General features: G+C 38.6%; 1 protein-coding gene and 1 long non-coding RNA gene across 2 annotated transcripts in view; both read left to right on the plus strand.

Moving 5' to 3' along the window:
• The first annotated feature begins 376 nt into the window (after nt 1–376).
• On the plus strand, nt 377–2,595 carry LOC117829786. Its single transcript, XR_004634696.1, has 2 exons — nt 377–1,002; nt 1,520–2,595. It is a non-coding gene; the product is annotated as an uncharacterized LOC117829786 (long non-coding RNA).
• A 2,275-nt stretch (nt 2,596–4,870) lies between these two features.
• The window catches only part of LOC117830088 (myoferlin-like), a 30,998-nt gene continuing 16,229 nt past the window's right edge, over nt 4,871–19,639 (plus strand). Inside the window, 17 exon segments of the mRNA XM_034708034.1 lie at nt 4,871–5,229; nt 6,112–6,167; nt 6,564–6,655; nt 13,030–13,138; nt 13,219–13,309; nt 13,405–13,562; nt 15,167–15,187; nt 15,189–15,296; nt 15,458–15,519; nt 15,603–15,654; nt 15,749–15,779; nt 17,750–17,865; nt 17,974–18,100; nt 18,237–18,266; nt 18,269–18,339; nt 18,440–18,508; nt 18,628–18,671. Of these exon segments, the coding sequence (XP_034563925.1) occupies nt 5,142–5,229; nt 6,112–6,167; nt 6,564–6,655; nt 13,030–13,138; nt 13,219–13,309; nt 13,405–13,562; nt 15,167–15,187; nt 15,189–15,296; nt 15,458–15,519; nt 15,603–15,654; nt 15,749–15,779; nt 17,750–17,865; nt 17,974–18,100; nt 18,237–18,266; nt 18,269–18,339; nt 18,440–18,508; nt 18,628–18,671 (1,325 nt within the window). The 5' untranslated portion in view covers nt 4,871–5,141.

The raw sequence follows: 19,639 nt of genomic DNA on the forward strand, positions 1-19,639 counted from the left end.
TTTTGTTTTTTTTGTTTGTTTTTTATACCACAGACAGTGAAATACACAGTCCCGCTGGTTGTGCCCACTGCCTCACAACCAATAATACAATATGGCCACCTTAATTATAAATCATCGCCTGCAGCTCCCCATTTCTATCACGGTGTTGAATATAAAAAAATTTGGTTATGGACTCAATACACTTATTATGATTCCTCCACAAACACAGAGTACGAGATACATCGAAAAAAAACCGAGAAATGAGTCAAAACCGAGAAATGCTTCGTGTTTCTATGGAGCTCCGGGAGATGACGTCACATCGTCTCCTGTGACTGTTGACTTTCGCACCTTCTGATTGGTCAATCTGACTGGATTGAAATTTGGATTAGCAATCTACATTAAAAGTTAGTTTACTGCCTATGATGTTTGCAGGAATGTAAATGCAATCCTGGCACAACAGCGCCATCTGTTGGCAATACAGCACAACATCAGCAGGCAGTTAGTTAGACTGTGAGTGTGTGTGCGTGCAGTCGGTTGGACAATGAACGTTGTTACCGAAGCACGTCGTTGTGAGCCTCGTGCGTAACATGAAACACACAAACATTACATTAAAAATCCAATCCAAGAGGGTCGACAGGAGCGCTGCAATTTTTCCGAGGAGAAATGAAGTGGACAGACGAACGGCAACAACACAGCTAAGCTAAGCTAAGCTAAGCTAAACAAAGAAGCTAGCAGACACGTGGAGATCTACACACGGAACAGGTATGGCAGGAAACACCGAGAACCGAGAGATGGGGACTGAGGCTTCAGCCCTACAACTACAAAGTTGAATACAGAAAAGGAGCTGACAATCCTGCCGACTACATGTCTCGTCAACCCCTGCCATCGCAGACTGCCGACAGCACACGTGCAGCAAAAGCAGCAGAGGAGTGTGTGAACTTCATGGCAAGTCACGCAACACCTAAAGCCATGACACTTGCTGAAATCAAAGTGGAGACACTCAAAGACGCTATCCTGCAAGAGGTCAGTGCTCATGTCAGACACAACTCATGGCACAAAGCTGACCAGTCACTGCACGCAGACGTATTAAAGAAGTTCAGACAAGTTAGCACAGAACTAACCGTATCGCATGACTCAAACGTCATACCAGAACCAGAATAGTTATCCCAACTACCCTGCAGGGTAGGACACTACAGCTAGCCCATGAAGGACATCAAGGGATTGTCAAAACTAAAGCTCTTCTTCGAAACAAGGTTTGGTTTCCGGACATTGATCACAAAGCAGAAGCAGCAATACACAGTTGTCTCGCTTGTCAGGCCAACACACCAGCTGAACACACTGAGCCGCTAAAAGTGTCAGTCCTACAACTTCTGACTGGTGAATATTTGTTTGTCATCATAGATGATTACACACGCTACCCAGTCGTGGAGATTATAGAGTCAACTTCAGCTAACACTGTCATCCCAGTAATGGATAAGACTTTTTCCATGTTTGGTATTCCTGGAGTTGTTAAGACTGATAATGGTCCTCCATTCAACAGTGATCAGTTCTCCAAGTTTGCAGATTATCTTGGATTTCATCACCATCGAATCACACCTCTTTGGCCTCAAGCCAATGCCACAGCAGAGAGATTCATGCGCACCCTGGGTAAAGCTGTTGGAGTTGCAGAAACACAAGGCATCACAAGGCAAGATGTTTACAAAGCTCCCATCCTTCACTCATTCTGCAAGCAACAGCTCAGACTCAGGGGTAAGAGCAAGAGACAGCAAGGCTAAAGCAAAGATGAAACAACATGCAGACTCTCATCGTCATGCTATGCCACACACGCTCGCTCCAGGTGACCCAGTACTTCATCGTCAGCCTAAGCACAATAAACGGACTTCTCGATACAACCCTACACCATACGCTGTGAACAAAGTAAAAGGTTCCATGGTCACAGCAGCAAGAGATGGACACTCTATTGTGAGGAACTCCTCATTCTTCAAGAATATCTCTCCTGAGCTACAAGACGTCCTGCCAGATTCTGCAGATGGTGACTGTGAGACTGGAGATGCCCCCAATACTACACTGACACCAAGATACCCTTCACATCACAACAGACGTCCTCCCACCTACCTTAAGGATTATACCTAGCTCATGGACCCAAAAAAAAAAAAAAGGACTGTAAGAGTTAAAAAAAATATATGTATGTTGTGAATTGTGGATTGGTTTGGTTAAGTTTTGTAAAGAAAATATTCTCTCATTGCAGAAGCTTTAGTTCCCATTTCATATATAGTGTGTTTATACACATAGTTCCAAAGTATATGTTTGGAAATACTGTAATGGTCTGGTTCACTTGCAATAATCTTTGCCAATAGTTACTATGTGTTCAGCGTCCAAAACAAACTACTCACCAGCTGTATCAAGTGTTAATATTGGCAGCAATTATATTTGGTATTATTATTGTCATTATTTTCTTTTGGAAAAAAAAGGGCAATATGATGTTTGCAGGAATGTAGCGCAATCCTGGCACAACAGCGCCATCTGTTGGAAATACAGCGTAACATCAGAAGGCAGTTAGTTAGACTGTGATGGTGTGTGCATGCAGTCAGTCGGACAATAAACGGCGTTACCGAAGCACGTCGTTGTGAGCCTCGTGCATAACATGAAACACACAAACATTACACCGCCGTCCATCCATTCATTCATTCATGCATGCCGTTATTAACAGGTTGTTTATGTTTTGTTATTCATAATACAAATACTGTGCACATATTCTCGCAGGCTATATTCAATAGAGTTTCTCTGCTGTTAAAATCACCAAAATTGTTACAGTTCAAGTTCCATAAATATGCCTATATGTAAAAGTGTCTTTTTTCAGATTTATATTAAATCAGTGAATCATATGGAGGATATAAATATTGATGAGGAATGTTTAGTTTGCAGTTAGTTTGTTATTACTTTTGTTATCAGTGTTTAACTTGTGCATTTACCACTTGGAGCACAAAAGTTTATATCTTAAAATATAATAATACATCATAGTTTGTTTATTACATGTTGAATTCATAAAAGTAAAATAACTAATAAGCAAAGTCACAAACTATAAATTCAGTTGAATAAATTGGGGACTGAGCATTTTGCATATATATAAGATTCTATTCCACGACACATTAGATTCATATTTTTACATTTGATCTATACTACCGGTCAGAAGTTTTAGATCACCCCAATTTTTCAAGTTTTTTATTGAAAATTATGCAGTTCAATGTCTTATTGTGCTCTGAAATGAAAACATTTAACAAATAAACAATTTAATTTCAAAAATAAATCATGGAATCAAGTCATAAACCAAAGTAGCCACCTTTGGCGTATATAACAACTGAACACACTTGTGGCATTCTTTCTACAATAGAAATCAAATATTCTAAAGCAACACACTACTTTCTGGACTGTTCAGATAAAGCTCACAAGGATATGGTACCATGGTGTGTTCCAACGCTACTTTTATGCAGACAGAAAGGGTTGTAAGTAATCAAGGTAAGTTGGGACACCTGGAAGAATTGGTAGCACCAACTTTCAAGGCTTGACTAACCTCAATTGCTCTCAATTGCTGCAGAACAGCAACCCATGTCTTGTTCCCTGAAAAAGGCCTTTTCGTATAATTTTAAAATGTACATTATTTTTTCAGTTTTGGGCTATTTTACCTTTTTTTTTTTTTTACTTTGGCAGTTCACTACCTACCTTTGTACCATTTCAAGCTATTCAATGGACTTGCACTTGAATGCTTAGATTTCAATAAAAAAGTGGGAAAATGGGGATGTTCTAAAACTTTTGACCGGTAGTGTATGTTATATTATCACAAATAACTTGTGGAGGCATGATTTCTATTTAAATTATTTTAAAGAGCCTTGTAGTAAACTTTCTTTTAGTTTTACTTTTATTTTACTTCATAGAAAAATAAAATAAAAATGAAATAAACAAAAATCTATGTCATGTAAAACTATTGTATCTATATTTAGGTCTTTCAAATGTACATTAAAAAGCTTTGACATGAATTTTCATAAAAAACGAGTGAGTTATCCTCATTGAACCATGATCTGTGAGGATTAAAGAACACCATCGCACTAAATATTGATTTAAATGGTTAGTAATGGAGTTAATAATGAGATTAGAAAATATTTATTGGGATTTTTTTGAGTTCAGACACTTCTGGATAATTAAACATGCCCGGGTAAAGTTGGCCCACAAACATTATTGCTGTCCCTAAGAAACGAACATAACAGGAGGGTTAAAAGGGGACTCTCTCTTTGAAGCCTTTCTAACCCCTACTGAATGCTAAAGATGTTCTGGCCCACACGTTTTTTTCCTACATATTTAAGATATTATGACTTGCTTACATATTAAGAGTGACAAGAGGGTATCAAGGTAACTTGTATGAGTTATCAAATGACTCAAAGTAATCTTTTTTAACTACAGCTGACAAAGGGAATTTATCTATTTAAACCACCCTGTACATATGTGTTAAATGTCAGAATAAAGAAAAATAGATTAAAAAAAGAGAACTACTAATTATACTTTTAAAGTGATAGCTCCAGAGTCGACTGTCAAACGCACATGTTATTACTTGCTTTGGCCAGTAGATGGAGGCATAGGAGACATATTTGATCTATGCCCTTGGACCAGTGTTTAAACAGCCGTGAAAAAATATGTCACCAAAAGAGTGGTGGATTCATTTGGAGAGCAATTTCCATGTACGTATAAACTTGAGACACTTAAACGTAACAAAATAGAAAGTCTTGGCAGCTAAAATCCACTATCATTACTTTTCATACTGAGAGAAAGGCTTTTGAATGGAGCAACGGTAATTTGTTCACTTTAAAACACACAGTGAACTTTTCCCTTCATTATGAGCGTTGTGTTTTGAGCACTCGCACGGTGGCAGCATAAACTCACTCGCTGTGTTTTTAAGGTAATTACACCCCCGTGACCCGCCCTCATTTCCCCTCTTCCTCACCACCGGGACCTGAAAATACACACAGCCCAGCCCTAAGAGAGAGCTGCAGTGATGGGGCGGTGAGGATGCCAGAGCACGACTGTCCCGTTTGGACTTTTTTTTATGACATTCCTAAACTTCACAGTTTACTTTTTTAATAATACCATTGTGATTTAACCTGTCTGCTGCCATGTTGCGGGTCGCTGTACAGTCGGCTAAAAATCTGCCTAAAAAGAGAGTTGGAAATCCTGACCCTATTGTCTCAGTGGTTTTTAAAGGTGAGTCTCATTCTTAAAAGTTCCATGAAGTTTTATTTGTTAATCCTTTGTGAAAAAACCTGTTTAAGCTAGAAAAGTGTTGGGAAAGGGTTTCATTAAAGCTAAAGGTCATCTTTCTAACATTTTAGCTTGTATGACGTCACTCTGGAGCTTATACTTTAACTTTATATGTATTGGTCCTTACAATAAATAAACCCTAGCCTACAGTATTGCCACTGTGTCCATTTTATTTACTGTTAATGTCCTCTTGCATTAACTGGAAGCCCAATACTGATAAAGTAGTCCCTTTTATACGTTAATAAAGATAAACAGCATAAAGTAATTGCACAATTTTAGATTCCTGAAACATGTCACAGCATTTCCAAGTTGCAAAGAAAGTTTTACAGGTACCTTGTTTGAACTTGCACCATGCACATATGCACATGAGTTTAGACTTAGCTGAAGTGAATTCAAAAGACTAGTCTGATGTAAGTCTTCAGCTACTGAATTAAAATGATATCAGATACATTGCTGAGGGAGACAAAGGGTGGTGTTACAGCTGTAGGGGAAACAATCCTGGCAATCAGCCCTGGTTGCCCTTAGCTGTTTTCTTTGTTATCATCATCATCACCTACAGGTGTGGCAGCTTCTCTCTTTTCCTGCTTCCCTGTAAAGACTAAAACACATACCACAATATCCCTTTTTATGACAAATGGGTAAAGAGATTTTACGTTTGATCTTTGGTTGGAAGGCCTCTGTTTTTCTGATATAAAGTAATCATGTTGCAATTAACAGCCTGCTGATATTAAAGGGAATAAGATGATGCTTTATTTTTAAAGGAGTGTTCAGATAAGGATACTTTGGTCCATCAATAATCACAAGAAAACTTGATTTCCCTTTCAGATGAGAAGAAGAAAACAAAATCAGTTGACAGTGAGGTGAATCCTGTATGGAACGAGGTAAACCTCCCTTACACATATGCAAATGCACACACACACAAACTCACATTTATGGTTGCACATGCAGATATGTCAGTCCATCTTGTCTTTGATTTTGAATCAAACGTAGTTCAAATCAGCTGCAAAGTAATGCAGTAATAATTAATTTACTTCCTACTTATTTAAACTACCCTCACAGACATCACATGTTAAATGTATCCTAGGTCTGTCATATGACTGTCACAGTATGCATTCACCATATCAGTAGATGATATGGCTTAACTGCAGTATGTGAATGTAGTGCTTCAATAAGTCTCCACTATCAGGCAAAATACAATTCTGCTTTTTTACTGAACATAAAACTTCAGCAGAAGCTCCATGTCTCATGGGTTGTTTGCCCCTCATCTTGTCTTGCAGGTGCTTGATTTTGACCTAAAGGGCTCTGCACTGGACTCCAACTCCTTCATCAATGTGGTTGTGAAAGACTATGAGACTATTGGGAAAGACAAGTAAGTGCAGTGCAGCCGCTGAGGCTTAGCTCCCTGTTGGCTTTGGCTTTGTAGAGCAGAGGGATTGGAGTGGTGAAAGAGGAGCTGTGTGCCTCTCCTTTCTGAATCATAATGCAAATAACTCTTGTTCGAACACAGCCTTTTTTGGGAAATGATTCTGTTCAGGTTGACAGCAGGTTAGCTCATATTGCAGAGGTGTGTGTAGCGGGAGTTTCCGTTGTAAACTTTACAGATTTCTGACTTGAATAGTCCACAGACGACATGAGCTTTTGAAGTATCTTGTCTCGAAATAGTTATTTGTCCTCACCACGCCCACTGACAAGGATACATATCATTATCACCCGGCAGACTGATACACAGGGAACATAAGTTTCATAGTAACCCAGTGTTTGAGCTGTGTAGCTGGCTGCTGCTGCTGCCCCCTCACACCCTGCTTGCCATGCTGAGACTTGCCGTGCTGTGTGGGATGACTGGGCCTGATTGGGCAACAATGGATGGATGAATCGCTGTTTGTCTTCCTCCTCTCTCTCCTTATGGGAAATGTGTGGCACTCTTTCACTCAGGGCGGGGAAAACTCTGAAAGGAAAATGCTTCACGTGGCTGTTAACTTGTTGTTGTTGTATTGCTACCTTGCTACTTTATCAAAATGTGCCAAAGTTGCTCCAGAACAGTTCAAGGCTTCCCAAGAAAGCCCAAATCACATCTGGGACCAATCTACTCCAACCACAAAGAATGTTTCCTCGACATCACTAATTACAGCGATCAAAGTCTTGTCTGTGATAAGAACAACAAGCATTTAAAAGAGTGTCTGTCTGAATTATTTATATCAAAAATAACTTAGAAAAGGTAGATTCTTCCCTCAGTGATCTGCTTTGCTCAGTTAAAGTTTCCCCCTTGCATGGGACAGTCACAGCTGTGGGAGGAGCTGTTTCCAGCACATGAGCCCATGTTCAATTGAGTAAAGTTTTCCACTGGGCTGGCCAGTCTGACATGCTCTCTAAAGATCTACACAGAGGGAGTAGAAAGAGGACGTCCCTCTCCATGAAAAATAGTTTTACAGCTGCTGTTTTGGGAAATCCCTGTTGTTGTGGCAACTATTTGAGGAACAAAAAGAGGCAGTCAGTGTCCTGACTTAATTAGATTTTAGAGAGGAATCAGAGGATTGTCATTCAAAGTTTAATTTGAGTAAACAGGAACCTCATCCTCATCATTAGATCTGCCAAGAGTGAGTTGAACTATAGTGCAATCTTGAACATTCACTAATAGCTGTTCTTTGAATATAAAAACATGTGATTGAGTTTGATTGTGTCTGTTTTATGTAGATTTTTTAGAAATTTGAAGAAGTAAAGCTGTTTTTACATACAATACATGCTCTCTTTGAGCATTTTAGAGAAGCAGAGAATGACTCGAGCCACAGGACTGCAGCTGTCTTGAATGCTGTCAGCCCTGTGGGGGTGAACTGAAGCCCAGCTGTGCTTTGAGAGAAATGCTAACATCAGTGTGCTAACAAGCCAACAATATTAATTTTAATATTCTGATATTTTACAAGTAATATTGATGTGATAATGACTGATTTCATTTGAAAATCATTGGCTTGATCAGTGTATTCATACGCTGAAGTTCTGGATTGTGGAAATCCTGACCGGTTGTAGGAAATTTTGTAATTAATTTCACACCAATAAATCCAACAAGTATATGTTTTTTAATAAATGAAAACAAAAAAAATGCAAACCATATGATGGCACCAAAGGAAATTTAAGGGGGTCACACTTATCAGTAAGATTTATCCTTTGAAGACTTGATGTGAGTACAACATTCTGTCAGTCCATAATCAAGCATTGATCATTTTCTCAATTTTATCAGAATTTTTTCGTGCTGATATTGCCAGATATTAAACTCCAGGATCACTTGCATTATGTGACTGTATCCCCTGGGGAAAATTAATATCTGTTGGAGTTTTTTCTGCAATTGATGTCATCATTGTTGGGATATTTCCTCTGACTGACACATGTCAACCTTTAAATGGTGCTAGATGTGGAGTAAGGGGATTAACAACGTCATTAGGGCTCATCCTCAGGGGACCATGAATGTCTGAAAAAGATTTTCAGTCAGACAACTCATGTTTACTTAATAAGTTTATTGCAGCATACAGTATTGTGTTTGGCGTGTGGGCTCCGACTTCATTACTCCTTGTAGATTATTTAAAGCAGACATTTAGGAGCAATGAGATAGGACTAACCCCCTCGGAGCCCGCAGGTGGAAGCCGGGAGGAGGTGGGGACAAACTTCACGCAGCACTGAGCAGAACAGCAGAGCACTGCAAGCAGAGGCAGAGACAGGGAGGCTTGCCGTTTAAATAGACCGCCGAATGAGGATGTTGAGATCAGCTGATGAGAGGTGGTGACGTGTCAGTATGATGAGCGCGGCTCGAGTTGTCTGCCTGAACTAGCTTGCAGGCGGCGCTCCATTTCTTGGCAACTCATGCAATAGCTGTTTAGATATTTCATCCAGAACCAAAATGATGAACCATAAGCCAGTTGAAGGAAACAGTGCTAGCCTGGCAAAAAGTGAATACAGTTTTGTGTAAGTGTTTAAAATGTAACTGTTATCTCTGGCTATCAATACGCTTTGCATGGATCTGTGACAGAACTTTTTATTCTAACAACTTTGTGATAAAGATTCATTAACTTGAGGAAAACACTGTCAAGCTCTACAACAGGGCTGGAAACTTTTAGAAGACATTGAAAGTTTTATTGTGATAACACTGACGTGGCAATGAGGAGGTTCTCCATCACAACATTTAAGTGTTAATGATTCTGTTCAGATATGTTCAGAATAGATAAACTCTTCTGGGAATGAGGCTGGACAAAGTATGTTACATCCAAACCTCATGGTGTGAATTCATTTCCTGTCTTATACAACACAAATCAGGGGGGTTGATCAAATATTTCAACTACTTCCACCTACTGTTTATGGAAACAGTGAAGCCATGCAGTGCTAAAAATGAGGGTAACTGTAATAATCACAGGTTTGTGATCCCGGATTTTCACACCCAAGTAAAAGATCTGGGAGGGATGAGCTGTGTCGTCTCACTCATCAGTGCTAACAGATCTGTGAGAGGAGCAGATAATACAGCACTATAGTTACAATGTCAATTATAATAGTGGAAATTAGTATAATATTAGCAATAGCATCTAAGATATTGCTTATAGAAGTAGAAGTAAGAAATAGTGTATAGTGAACAGGTGGTTATGCAAATTAGAGTCCCGACAGAGTGTACAGGACCGTGATGCATAACGGAGATGTCTTGTCTCTCTTCTTGAATGAATAAACATTAACTGAGCGTTTCAATTCACAGCCAAGTTAAAACATTAGCCTGCATATGTGTGATAATTCACATTAAACATCACAATGCCTTTGAATAAACTGTCAGAAAGGTGAACGGGTTTTATGTGTTGATGTTTCTGTCCTCCTTCAGCTTTCCTTCTTCTTGGAGCTTTGCAGTTGATGCACCTTTAAACATAAACGAGGCAAATGTCAAAACCTTTTAACATTATTGCTCTTATAACAACCCCTTATGGTTGAAGTTACTTTATAGTTATCAGCGACATAGAGACACTCTCACCAGCTCCATCCTGTTTTGGTCATTGCACTGTGTGTTTGCAGGGAAAACAATGAGAAAATTTGATAGTCAAAGCAAACCTCTGCATTCTGCTCAAAACATGTACAGTACTGAACTGTATTAGCTGTAGATTTTTGATGATGTTCAGGTTAGGTCACATGTATTCAGGGGTTAATGTGTGACTATCTTTTTTATTTGAATGCTGTTATCAAAAGGCAGTCTAGCTGTAAACTGGATTTGCGATATGTAAAGTATCTGAGAAAGGACCGTCTTATGTCTGAGCCCTGCCCGCCAAATGGTTTTGGCAGCACTACAACTCTATTCCACCCTCATTTGCATCTTACTTTGAGCCTATTTTTGATTGAATATAAATATTGTTTACAAGCTGGTCTCATTGACATATTTGAGCCTATGTACATACCAGGTTTATAGAGTCATGGACTCCCTGAGGAATCTCTGAGTCAGCTTCCTCTCTCATTCAGAGCACTGAGTTCAGCAAAATATGATTCTCCATCATTTCTACTCCAAACAGAAACTCAATCCAACTATCAGTGTGAAGACAAAATGTGCTGCTGGCCTGATGTGTGGTTGCCCTAAAGGGGGCAAGACCTCACTTTGAAAACCTGGGTGCAATCCAAGCTTTGAGTGCTAGTCAGTCTCAGCTGAGTCTTTAGTGATGTCATTTCAATGTTGTGTACATTGTGAGTAAGAGTTTCTGTCCTGGGAAAATTCCTCCTCTCAGGAACACTGCCAAAGAAGAAGTCCACCCAAGGAATTATACATTTTACACAAATGTCCTGCATACCATTACTGCACTGTGCTACTTTGGATACAAAACAGTAAAAAGTATTCAATGCAGTTACTGAGATTATGGCTAAGTATGTGTGTTTAACTGAAGTAAAGGCAGATGATTCTACTGTAAGGTTATTTTGGGGCTAAAGTCGTTGTAGCTGTTGAATTATTGCATGTTATCAGGGGTGTTTTGTGTTTAAGCATGCATTTATCAAAAGCATAGGTTGCCCAGAATGATAAAAACACCTGTCACTAAGATAAAGGTAGATTTATTTCAGGGCTGTTGTTTTAGACTGTATTATTTTAACTCCAGTTGTTTAACTTGATTAATTGGCAGTTGTGTGTTTACGTTTCAGTTGTTCTTTATAGGACTCTTAAAGGACTTTATGTTAACTCATAGCTATCTCAAGTGTCTGAGCAAAATAGATACATCAGACCATGAGCAATACCAAACTGCTTTGGAGCATTTCCGCAATGATCAAAGATAGATGAGATCAGTTTTACTTAAATAACATCAGAGTCATTGTCAATGGTAGTCAGGACTCTTTCAAAAATTAAGATTTATTTTGGTCCTTGATTATTAAAGAAGCAGTCTGAGTTTGAAGTTTTATACCACATTCCTCTAAGTCTCACATCAAACACACCTCTCACATCAACCTTATTAAACTTAACCAGCATCCTTTACTAACACCCTTTCCTTCATGTCTGTTTGATTCATTAGATATCTGCTTGATCATTAAAATGTAGGTAGGATTTGTAATAAAATAAGAGCAAGCCAACAGTTTGACATATTTGAAGAAGTAAGTGGCTTATAATCCACTCTGTGTATTAAACAGATAGAAGGGATAATGTCTGATGGGAAGCCAGTTTATAAAACACATTGCTTCTGAACTTGAACAAATTGAATGTTACCCTGTTCAATCATAATGTTATACTAGTTCTGTTATTCATAGTTGTATTAAAAATACCATCAATTGGATAAAAAAGAAGCTTTAGTTTGTTTCAGTTCTTCTTGCAGGGAGCCACAGATGATTGAAACACACAGTGAATCACTGACTGGTAGCTTCTGTGTGGTGTTGACTGTATGCCGCCTCATGGGCTGCGTCTGTTTGTCTGAGCAGGCTGGGTTTGTTAGCTCTGGGTGGTGACCTTCTATATTTTCCTTTTGTGAATGTGACTTTATAGAGCACATGCAGCATCAAGTTTCTGTGTAGTCTGTCAGTTGGGTATTGATGATTTAGCTGGCTAGCTTAAGTTTTTCCCAATTTAACATAATGACATGGCATCCATTTAACCTCACTGACACCACTCTGAGGCTGGGAGGCTCAGATGCTGTCATATGTCATATGGCTTTGTTCAGATTTTTAAACCTTATAAATATTGGGATACTGACAAATTGTTGTCATTTCAACCTAAGTTGATTAACAAATAAAAACAATGAACAGGTGTAAGGGGCATTAGGTCATTTTCAAGTTGTAGCCACATATTTGATAACCTGTAAGCTATAACTAACGTGAACAACTCCTTAAACATTGTTTTTACAGTCGGGTAACATTACTGTTAGCTAGAAAAAAGCTCAATGCTAACATCACCTTAACAGACTTCACTTTGTATAAGCAGCATAATTAACGACTAATGAGTGACCATCAGAAATAGCTAATGTTTACATTCAGCTATCTTCATTACTGAAAGCTAAAACAAATATGTCATGCTAAATTCCCCTAGTGTAAGTGTCATAAAACTTAACTTAACTTTGTAAAAAACACAAATAAATAGATTGATAAGCTACCATCTTACAATAGCTAATGTTAACAATTAGCCACTCCCTGTCTAACATCAACATGAGCTGGAAAAAGCTAAATGCTAACATTACCTTTTTGAAGGTTATATGATGGGATAAGAAAAACTTTAATAGACTAAACGTTGTAGAACTGTATTGACTGTTGTGTTTTCCCCCACAGATTCCTTGGGTCAACCCAAATCTCTTTGAGAGACCTTGCCTCAGGTCAAGCAAGATCGCTGCCATCCCAAAATATTCCTCTGTCCAGTGAAAATGGACAGAATACTGGAGTAAGTTTCTTTCTAAATGGATACAGATATTTATCCTCTTTTTGAAAACCATAGTTGACAAACACATAATTTCTCTCCAGGCTACAATCAACCTTGTGGTCACCTATGATCCTCCTGCCAATGCTGCCTCAAACCCCAATGACCCTCACTCAGGGGACACTGCGGATGCCGGTATGATTCTGTAACTTTTTATAATGTGGTACAGTTAGAGATTAGAGGCGTGTTATGTGTTTGATCTCTGCTCAGCTTGTTTTTCTGATGATTAGGTGTCGGTGGTGAGGAGGGGGATGAGACTCAACCAGATGGGGGTCAGAGTGGCTCTGCAGGGCCCCCCCTGTCCCTGGGTCAGTCTGTTAGCCTCCGTAAGCGGCTATCGCGGACACAGAATCGCCATCGACTAATCAACAAACCGCAGGACTTCCAGGTCAGTCTGACAGTGTTTTCTTGCTACCAAGACAGTTTATCAACAAGGACCGTGCCTACAATTATTCAAAATGGAGGGGGAAAATGTGTACTTGAGATCATTCTTCTCAGAGTTTTGTAATTATGGAATTAGCTTATGGTTTTTAAAATAGAGTGCCTTGCAGAAATATTAACTGTCTCCTATACTTTCCCACATCTTAACGTCTTACTAACAGGAATTCAGATAGACTCATTTGGTCTTTTTAACAATTGATAAACAAACATAAACAGTCCAAAAGACATTTGGTGAGTTTACAAACACCTGAATGTCACTAGTTGAAACTGATCTTTTTAGGAATTAAATTTTTTTTAAATTTGATAATAACTTACACATATCATGTAATATCAAACCTCCCATTAAAAGCAAACCTAATATGTAGTGATCACCCCTTAAAGCCCCATAAAATCCATTCACTTTTGCAGCTAAAATATGACGTTATATGGAAATGTTCACGAATAAGGAATAATTGTGTAGGCACTGTACTTGTTTGATAAGGCTGAATTACACTGGATGCTTTTACTTCAGGTTAAAGAATAAAATCTGCATTCATTGCATGATAAACGAAAGCCGTGCACTTAGTTTCCTTTGAGTCGCTTCTTTCATGTTTTGTAATCCATTGATAAGATTAAATATGTCTGCGTGCTAGAGAAACCAGAATTAAGGAAACAACCAATAATACTGAATGACTTCTGTTTTGACTTTGGCATATGTTACAGCAAAGTACTTTCCTTAAAGTACTATTTGTAGCATATTTTCCATGTTGGGTTTTCTTCCAATTTAACATTATAGTCCTGTTAAGCTCCTGTGAGGAAATTTTAGATAGTCATAGAGCAGACTGAAAGTAACAGTGGTGCCTCTTCATGACCTTCATGAGCAAAAGAAACCATCACTATAAAGACTGACTACTTCCATATAGATACTTATAATGTCTGAAACCAACATTGGAGGGTATGTGTGAGACTTAGTTTTAATTTGCATGCTGCCTTAACAGCCATTTGTTTCCCACAGTAAAGATTGACAGTCAGTGACATGTTGGACTATTAGAAGAAAGAACATTTTTTTTTTGTTTTTTTTTTGTTTTTCATTGAAGAAAACTCTACTTACACATAAAATCAGCAGAGATTAGATATCCAGCTTGTCCACGGGGGGAGCCAAGATACGCGAATCATTCCTGACAGGAGCTTTAAGGTCGCCATAACAGTTTACCCCAGATTGATATCTGAAAGAGTTTAATGTGTTTGAATGGACTTCAGGTGCTTTTGCTAACAATCACTTTTACATTAATTAATACTTTTTTATTATTTGATCAACACTGATCCTTTATTATTTCATTGAGTTACACAACAGATTTAGTTATCGATGTCATTAGGATGTATGCAATATTTTAGCATTTATGCAAAATGTTTGTTCTCCTCAAGTGACTGTGTTGATTTGAATGAATAAAATTAAATTAATGGAATGGGGTGGAATGGAAAGGAATAGAAGTGAAGTGAGTGAACTCAGTTGCTCTCTTGCTGTCCAATTAACATACTTCATCCACGTTGTCTCTGTCTACTTTATTTCAGATTCGTGTCCGGATTGTTGAGTGCTCGTCAGTTGCCTGGCAACAACATTAAACCAGTGGTAAAGGTCAGTGTGTGTGGAGACACCCACAGGACGAGGATCAAGAAAGGAAACAACCCTTTCTTTGATGAGGTACTCTCACTTGACTCTTAAGTTTTGAATCTGTCCTAAAACAATTTGACATGGTTTAGAGCTAAGCCTCCAAGTTTGTCCTCGGGGCTCCAGTTTGTATTTGTTCCTTGTGTTCTCATGGGCCCTCTTTTAATTGATTTGATTTTTCTGTATTTGCGCAGATGTTCTTCTACAACGTCAATATGCTGCCATCAGATCTGTTTGACAAGTACATCAGCTTCAGGTCAGTACCCATAAGTCGATTTGAAGGACACAACTTTTGTTTTAAAATCTGTGTGTAATCCTTCTTCTGCACTCTTGTCCTCAGATTTATAACTCCTTCTCACTGAGGGCTGACAGTCTCATGGGAGAATTCAAGGTATCTGGAGTTATCATGCCTACATGTGATTTTATAAAAGAGTTGAACTAATGCCTCTTTGAGTCTGACTGGTCTTTTGTATTCTCTCACACAGTTGGATGTTGGGTATGTCTATGATGAACCAGGTAAGCTTGTCACCAACCACAGATTTGTTTGTCATTTACATCTTCTGTGTGAAGGACAGACTGTGACAGAGTTATTTTTGTATTATTCTTTCATTCCATTTCAAAACTTTATTTATTCTAGAAAGGGAATTGAAGTTTCCCTAATTTTCAATGCCACTGAGACTGCAGGCATATTTAAAAAAACAAATCAATGAACACATATAATCAATCACATATCAACTAAAACAATTACAGCTTACAACTAGAAATCAAAACGCTGAAGTCATAAGAGGGAAAAGCTGTGATCTAAGTGTGTTAGAGGGTATTCCAAGAGTTAGGGGCATATGAGTTCAGTGTAGGCTCTGGGGACTTTAAGAAAACAAGTCAAGTAGGTCCCTTAACCACCAACAAGGTTGAGATGTAAGAAGCTAGTTAACAAATGAGGGCCTTTAAATATACACACACCATTGTTTGTTGAACCTTGCTTCAAGGAAGGCCAACCAATCTTCTCTATTAATATAGTTGATTCTGTTCAGAATACCTTTTTCTGTATTGTAAAAAATATAGTTCGGATAAAACAAGAATTAGTCATTAAGTTGCTGTTTTTTTTATATTAACAACCACTCACACGACTGCTTCTACACTATTTGTGAATGTTGCCACAAATCAACATTATCATCAAATAAGTTATCACATCTTTAAGCAGATTGTTTTGATTTTCCGACAGACAACTCCTCTGTTTTGGTTAGTGTTGTTGTGTATTTTGTGTAGTAAAAAAGCCGTACAGAACCATTGTACACAACCTCTACAGCAGCTCAAGCACATAAAGTTATATTAGCAGCTAGCTTGTGGATAGGGTTGCCAACTTTCTCACTACTAAATAAGGTACAGGTGCACAGTGCCATGTTGTGTGAGCATGATGTGTGAATTCAGCGTATATTCATATTCTGGATCAACTGGAAATGCAAGTGTGTATATTCCTTTTAATCCTTACTGTATCATTGTGTAACCTCATATGAATAAACCTCAAAGAAACCACAGTTTGGCTCTTAACATCAAAAAACAGGCAAAAGAAAAATTAAATGCATAAGAGGAGTATGACTCACCAAATGTACTTTTTCCATGGATACTTTTTTGCTGCTCTTGACTGACTCAAGCAGTCTCAAGCCAGAGAGAAGTCCTTACATGACAAGTCACAGTTTACAGATATTTGAAGTTCATTTGTGATCAGCTCTGTGCTGCATCTGTTTCTTGAGTCTGACCATTTAATGACCATCAGAGAGAAAATCCTCTCCACACTTTTTTGCAGGACTTGGCACATTTGAGGGGGGCTGTGATTGGATGACAGATGGTGTGATTGGCACATGATCTGCCACTGCCATTTTATCTGATCTAGGATATGTAGAGTGCAGTCTGCTGTATTTACAACAGTTAATAGTCAATATACGGGGAAATTGAGGTCCCGTATGAAACAAACCGATTTAGCCCAATATACAGGATGTCCCGGCTAATACGGGACAGTTAGCAACCCTACTTGTGGACGTAGTGAAGCATTTACGCTAGCAGACATCAGTGGTTACAAAGGCAGGGCAAAACGTGAGTCAGTTATAAACTTACATTGTTGAAGTAGAACACATTAATCAAAAATAAATAAATGGATAAAAGAAAATATTGCTGTCTCCTGTGTGAGCCAATCAGTAACTGTTAGCTATGTTAAGCTAAAGGTTACTTGTAAACTTAACAGGTGATAATGCGTCTGTATTGTGTTTATCAACTAGTCTGTTTGTGCCGACATCAGCCCAAACAATCAACAATATGTAAATATGATAAACACTTTTGACTGTTATAGATATTTCTGTTTTTTTTAAAAGGTAGCTTAGCAAATTAGCTTGAGAATTACATTGACCTGATTGTTTTAACTTTGTGTCTTTGAAAGTGAATGTAATTTTACTTCCTGTCAATGACTGTTATATTTGTGCTTCCCATTGTAGCCCACTGTGTCATGAGGAAGTGGCTTCTGATGAATGACCCAGATGACTCCAACTCTGGGGCTAAAGGGTACCTCAAAGTCAGCCTCTTTGTTGTGGGGACCGGTGACGAGCCTCCGGTATGACTGACACACTTCAGCCTTGGTTGCTTTCTATGTTATAATAATGTGATGTTTATGCCCCATGCTGCCTTTCAAAAACACTTCTCTGGTCATTCTGTCTCACAGGTGGAAAAGAGGGAGGCAAATGATGACCAGGATGACATAGAAAGTAATCTGCTGCTGCCGGCTGGTGTGACTCTGCGATGGGCCACGCTGTCACTGAAGGTGTTCAGAGCTGAGGACATTCCCCAGAGTAAGACAAGCGCTCTTATTATTCTACATTCATGTCCATTCATTGTCACGTGAGGGATAATGTACAGTGAACTCATTTTTTAGTACTTATCTGCCATGCTTTTTGAATGATTAAAATGAGTTGATTCTCCTTCTAGTGGATGACGCCTTCATTCAGACCATGAAGAATTTTTTGGGGCAGATGAAAACAAGAAGAATCTGGTGGACCCTTTTCTAGAGGCTCGCTTTGCTGGCAGGAAGGTTTCTGACCATTTTTCACTGTAGCCACAGTTTGAAATGTTAGCATGCTGGGTACAACATTTTTGTCTAACAGAAATGCTAAGCTTTGTTGTTTCTCCAGCTGTGTACTCAGATCCTTGAGAAAAACGCAAACCCTGAGTGGAACCAAGTGCTGAACCTTCAAGTAAAAGTGAGTCCCCTTGAGAAAAAAGATGTATTCTGACTTAGCAAAGAAAGTAGGAATATAATAGATGTTACAATTGTTTTTTTTCTCTGTGGCTTTTTTAACCTGTTTGTTGTATTTTGTAGTTCCCCTCCATGTGTGAGCGTGTCAAACTGACAGTCTTTGATTGGTAAGTCAAACACTATTACAGATTTAAGAAAGGCACCTTATTTAGTGTTCAAGAAGAGGCAGCGTTATCTTGTTCCTATAATTGAGAAAACGCGCTTCAACAATTTGCAGTTTAGTCAGCTGTGTAAGTGTGTGTGTATTTGTGTGTGTTTCTGTGCCAAATCACCAACCACATGAGGATAATATAGCAGCCTATGATTCATGCACTGCAGGCCCCTCCCTTCCCCTTAGTTACATGCTCTGGGATCCTGTTGGCCCTGTATTGCAGCCGATATTTTGTTATTGTGTGTTTCTGAGTGAAAGAACAGTCTGATAACTCAGGTCCAGGAAGGCTGTAAGGAAGTCTGTGCAAGAGGAAAGGTTAGGAAAACTGAGTGTGCCTCAGAAGGTGTTGAAAACACACTGGAGAGCTAGCGGCTGCATTGTGAAGAGATGTTTTTCTTCTCTACTCACTGCCTTTAGAAGACCCTGACATTATTGGCCCCATTTAAAATGTCTGTGACTTTACTGTTCAAGGCAATGTGAAGAGATTTTAACCGATTTCACTCTTATCTCACTCATACTGATGCCTTACATAGTTAAATGAGAAATTCTGCAACAAGGCTTTGCTACGTAAAAGAGAAAAATGGCTTTGAACAGTGATTTAATGTTCATGTTGGTGTGTGAATGCTTCACTGCTCTTTGAGGATGACAGGATTAAACTGTGTGCATATTTACGCTATTATAACTGTCTTGAGACACTGGAGCACACATCATGACACTGTCTTGCCGCTCTTTGTAACGCAACTAACAGTAATAAATCAAAGTTTACAAGTTTTCTCGTAACATTAAAGTTGATATTTTTGACTTAGCTAAAAATCAACACATTACTTCATCACTCTGCATTCTATAAAAAGTTATCTTACACAAAGAGAAGTTGTAAAATAATCAGTAATACATTCATTTTCTTCCAAATCAAATGCATGCGTT

This window comes from Notolabrus celidotus, chromosome 18 (genome assembly GCF_009762535.1).
Source record: "Notolabrus celidotus isolate fNotCel1 chromosome 18, fNotCel1.pri, whole genome shotgun sequence".
In the NCBI taxonomy this organism is placed as follows: Eukaryota; Metazoa; Chordata; class Actinopteri; order Labriformes; family Labridae; genus Notolabrus; species Notolabrus celidotus.